General features: G+C 39.8%; 1 protein-coding gene across 1 annotated transcript; it reads left to right on the forward strand.

Moving 5' to 3' along the window:
* The first annotated feature begins 2,515 nt into the window (after positions 1-2,515).
* On the forward strand, positions 2,516-3,831 carry LOC131224351 (LOB domain-containing protein 12-like). The gene is made up of 2 exons (XM_058219862.1): positions 2,516-2,689; positions 3,501-3,831. Exons 1-2 carry the CDS (start codon positions 2,534-2,536, stop codon positions 3,825-3,827), a joined length of 483 nt encoding a protein of 160 aa, XP_058075845.1. The 5' UTR covers positions 2,516-2,533; the 3' UTR covers positions 3,828-3,831.
* The last annotated feature ends 719 nt before the right edge of the window (positions 3,832-4,550 follow it).

Below are 4,550 nucleotides of genomic sequence, written 5' to 3' on the forward strand. Positions count from 1 at the left end.
CTTCATAAGGTCGACCTCATAGTACCTTTTCCCATATAAACAATATATAAGTACAATTCAAAAGTAAGACCATTACTAATGCTTTACCAGTTAAGTTTGTAACTTTACTAGTTTCTTATATATAGACTCAACTGTGTTTCAATTTGAAAACTATGGTGTAAGATTAGGTCATCTGGCTCATCCTATACTAAGTTATTCAGGTGGCTTGGGCTTACGTTCAAGGGCCAGGTTGGGTGGGGTTTAATCCAAGCCCGACCCATTTACATAACCAAGCCACATTTCTAACCGAGCGAGCTGCTTGACCGGCCCACTTCCCATTTAGCTTCGCCCAAAACCATTAAAAAAGAGGGTGGGGCCAGTGATCCACTCATTGCATTGGGATTATAATAGCTTATTAAGGTAAGAAACCTAAAATCCATCTCAAGAAAATGGACCTTTTAGTTTGAAATGGTAAATTGGTCAGATAAAAGTTTGGGATTGAGTATCACAATCATCTTCGAAAGGTGCATTAATTCCTTGGCTGATAATGAAAATGCTAACGGTTGGATGATTACCGTTAACATTTTGAATTTATAAAACAAGCTTGTTTACAATTATTATTTTTTTTTAAAAAAAAAGAGAGGAAAATAGAAAGAAAATTACTAAATACATTTGAAAATATAGCCGTTTTGAAGTCGTTGGTCAAGAGGTTAGCTCTGCTTGACGTCAAGATCTACATCCACGAAGATTGGCACCTTGTGTGGCATGGCATGCATACACATCACTCCAAATTCTCTAAATCCTAAGTTACAATTCAAATGTGCCATATGTGAAAAATCTCACTGATCGGATGATCATAGCCATCTAATTTCACATGATGAATTTGGTCAGTTGAAAGTGTCTTTTCACCGTCCATTTGATACCTACGAATTGGATGGTAAGGATAATCAGATAAGTGAGATTTTTTTGGTCGTGCACCATCCACTGTAGCACAGGTGATTTGGACTGAAGTTCACGTATGCTAATGCATTTTGAACCGTTGAAAACGCTCCCTTACCTTATGTGTAGCAAACTCACAGGTCTTGGACCAGATACCCTTGACGTAAATAAATGAATTAAAAAAAAAAAAAAAAAAAAAACAAAAAGCATTCGCCTTCAAAGCAAGTTCTCTCAGGTAGACGAGTCAAAGGGGAACGTTGAAAGCTAACCATGTTCAGGAATTGTATGATGGAGCCTGCAGAAGTAGGGCCATGGTTCATTGATCTAGACCGTCTGTCTGTTGGGCCACACAATGGATGGACATGCCTCACAAATCTTCTCAACCAAACAATCATATAACCTTTCAAATTGTGTCCTTCAAGTGAACGTTTAAGAAGAGAAATAGGGCAACGGTCAAGAGCCCAAGATCCATGGCTAGGATCTTCAAATATGTGTGAGCTTTAGGACATGGCCCATCCATTTTGGGACCCAATAAACCAACGGTCCAGATCACTAAGCCGTGCCGCCACTCCCATTTCAAAAAAATTTTAAAAAATTAAAAAAAAAAAAACTGATTTATCCTGTGTATGTCCTCGAGTCGAAGGGCATATCATTCCACAGCCATCAACAGGCCAAATCCTGATTTGTTATTTTATCTCCACCCATGGTTTTGGACGACTGGCCCTCTGTTTTTTGGAATATCTTATATGTGAAATGACAATGACGGCCCCCACACAACGGTACACCAGCTAATAATCTATCCTATAGAAAAATGATATTAATAGTCAGCGACCGGATTCATGATGCAGATACAGAAAATAGTGGGGCCCACAAGATAGGATGCACACGATCTCCCTATCCCATCAATCAGGGCCCATTCTTAGATGTTCACCATATCATATCATGGCTGGTACGTATTCATAAAGGAAACCTCACGACTGCTAATATATAAACATGCAAATATCTATGCGCTGGGCCTAAATGCAGACACGTTTACCAACATGATGCGGATGTGTAGGATCCCAGCCGTCCATATGGGTGGCCCACCGTGTGAGGGGTTAATTAGTTCAATTTTCAAGCCAGCCCACTTACAATGTGGTGCACACACATCCATTTAACGTGGATCATGGCCTATCTTATCCATTTGCCCATTTTTGGTACGGATAAGAGCTATTTGATGAGGGGACGGAACTGATCTTCGGCGAGAAAGAATAAAAAGTTGGGCCCACCATCTGAAAGCTTGGGCATAGAAAGTACACGTGTGATTTCGTACTCACGTGTTTAGATTAGCAAAGCTCTTGAAATATAGATAAAAACATACTAATTTCCATGCATTTGTTGTAAAGGCAAGGATACTTGGGTACTCTCTCTTCTTACCTATTATTTTATCCACATAAGGTCACAGACTCACACATCTATGGTGTATGGCGTGTGTATATAAGCATTCCATCCCCCAATTCTCTTCCTTGTGAATTCTTTCTCCATTCCCAAATACTCTCCCTTCTCTTCAAACCCTGGTGCAACTCATTCAACTCATTCCTCTCTCTCTCTCTCTCTCTCTCTCTCTCTGGCTTCCATGGGTGGAAACTCACCTTGCGCCTCCTGCAAATTGCTACGGCGACGTTGCACCAAGGACTGCATCTTTGCACCGTTCTTCCCTTCTGATGACCCGCAAAAGTTCGCCATCATTCACAAAGTTTTTGGAGCTAGCAATGTTAGCAAAATGCTTCAGGTAGCTCTCTCTATCTCTCTCCCCCACAAAAAGGTGCCCAGGTGAGCATGCCATGCACCTTTGCATGCTCACCTGCGCATCTGTGCACCTTTGCACATGTGTCATGGTCTCAAAATCCAAATGGTCCATGTGATGTGGCACCTCATGAAACTACCGAGGACTAATTTTCACCATAATCCAAAACACTGTTGGGCCATAACAAAGAGAGATGCAAATCAAGAGAGGAAATATTTTCTTTTGCCATGGCACACCAAAGTTTTGTATCAAGGTGATAGTTAGCCGAGGAGTTTCATGGGTGCTGCATCACTTGAACAGTTCAAATTTTGAGATCATATCACGTGTGATAAGAACTGGTGCATAGCTGAGCATTATATATATATATATATATATATATATATGGGCGTTCATGTATGTTTATGTATATTTGTAGTAAAATATTATGTGCACACACTATGCACTGGAAGTTGGGAGATATATATGCACCAACTCTCAGTGCACTGGGTGTGTGTGTGTAGTTATGTGTGTATCATCCATCCATGAAGCATGCTGTTTCATGCATGCATCCTTCCATGTCCAAGTGAGTAAGTGCACCAAATCTGCTGGGTTTACATGCATGCATCTGTATATGTGTATATCATATATCCATCCATTTATGTGGCAAGCATATGTACTTTTGCATCCTTGCATGTCTATTTGTGTGAGTCCATGCAACATTCCTTTTCACATTTATGCGATACAATACTCATGTTACTAGCCTTATTAAGTCACTAACTTTCTTTGATTATTATTATTATTGTTTTATTTCGTACAGGAGCTTCCGATTCATCAGAGAGCGGATGCCGTTAGCAGCCTCGCGTATGAAGCAAGTGCAAGACTGCGCGACCCGGTATATGGATGCGTCGGGGCAATCTCGTATCTTCAAAACCAAGTTTCTCAGTTGCAAATGCAGCTTGCAGTAGCCCAAGCAGAGATCTTGTGCATCCAAATGCAACAAGAGCCCACCTTGCCTGACCACCAAGCAGAGTTAGATCAGAGATCAGCAATGGATACTAATGATATTATTCCTCAGTTCATGAACTTTGCTTCTTCTAGCAATGTAACTCAAGATCCTCTTAAAAGAGAGTCTCTTTGGACATGATGTACTTGCCCTAATGAAAATGGTTCCAGTGTTTTTTGCTTCTTTTCTTTTCTAGTGGGAATGAGAATTTGGTGAAAGAGAGAAGATCAAATCCATGTTAGTATAGAGATAAATGTATACAAGTACAAATCTACATAGGATAGAGAGATTATCTAAGATTCACATTAGCTGTAGATATTCATATTCTACGCATTGTAGATACGTGTATTCTACGCATAATGCTAGCTCTTGTATGTAATTTAAGTATTTCAATAGAATACAACATATAATATTCTATTGAAATATCTAAATTAATTGAAATAAGGCTCAGATACCGATCATGATACCTATATATATGCTCTAGATAAAGTAAAACACATGTGCATACGCAACAAATGCAAATCTAAGATAATCTCTAGAGCATATATACGTATGTACATGTGTTTAACTATCCTAACAATCCACATGACTTAGGCAGGTTAGGAAGTTTAGGTAAGAAGAAAGCTTTGATACTCCACCGGAGTACGGAAGAGCTCAGGAGCTCTTATAGGTGGTATACATGTAACTCAAGCTAAACCGTTAGAAACTGTGGGCCCCACTTTGGATGGGTCATAAACCAAAAGGTATACTAAACCAATGTCCTATCTGCAGATTAGTGGGGCCTCTAAAGGACGGTTGGGACGAAAGATAGTTGACAGCCGAACTTTCGACAAGAAAATGCACTTAAATCATAGGTCACAACCA

Source organism: Magnolia sinica, chromosome 13 (assembly GCF_029962835.1).
Source record: "Magnolia sinica isolate HGM2019 chromosome 13, MsV1, whole genome shotgun sequence".
NCBI lineage: Eukaryota > Viridiplantae > Streptophyta > Magnoliopsida > Magnoliales > Magnoliaceae > Magnolia > Magnolia sinica.

What these genes read in the sequence shown, in the direction of transcription:
- LOC131224351 (XM_058219862.1), top strand. Translation starts at nt 2,534, where the DNA reads ATGGGTGGAAACTCACCTTGCGCCTCCTGCAAATTGCTACGGCGACGT. An exon ending in ATGTTAGCAAAATGCTTCAG is followed by an intron (nt 2,690 to 3,500) that starts GTAGCTCTCTCT and finishes TATTTCGTACAG; the next exon opens with GAGCTTCCGATTCATCAGAG.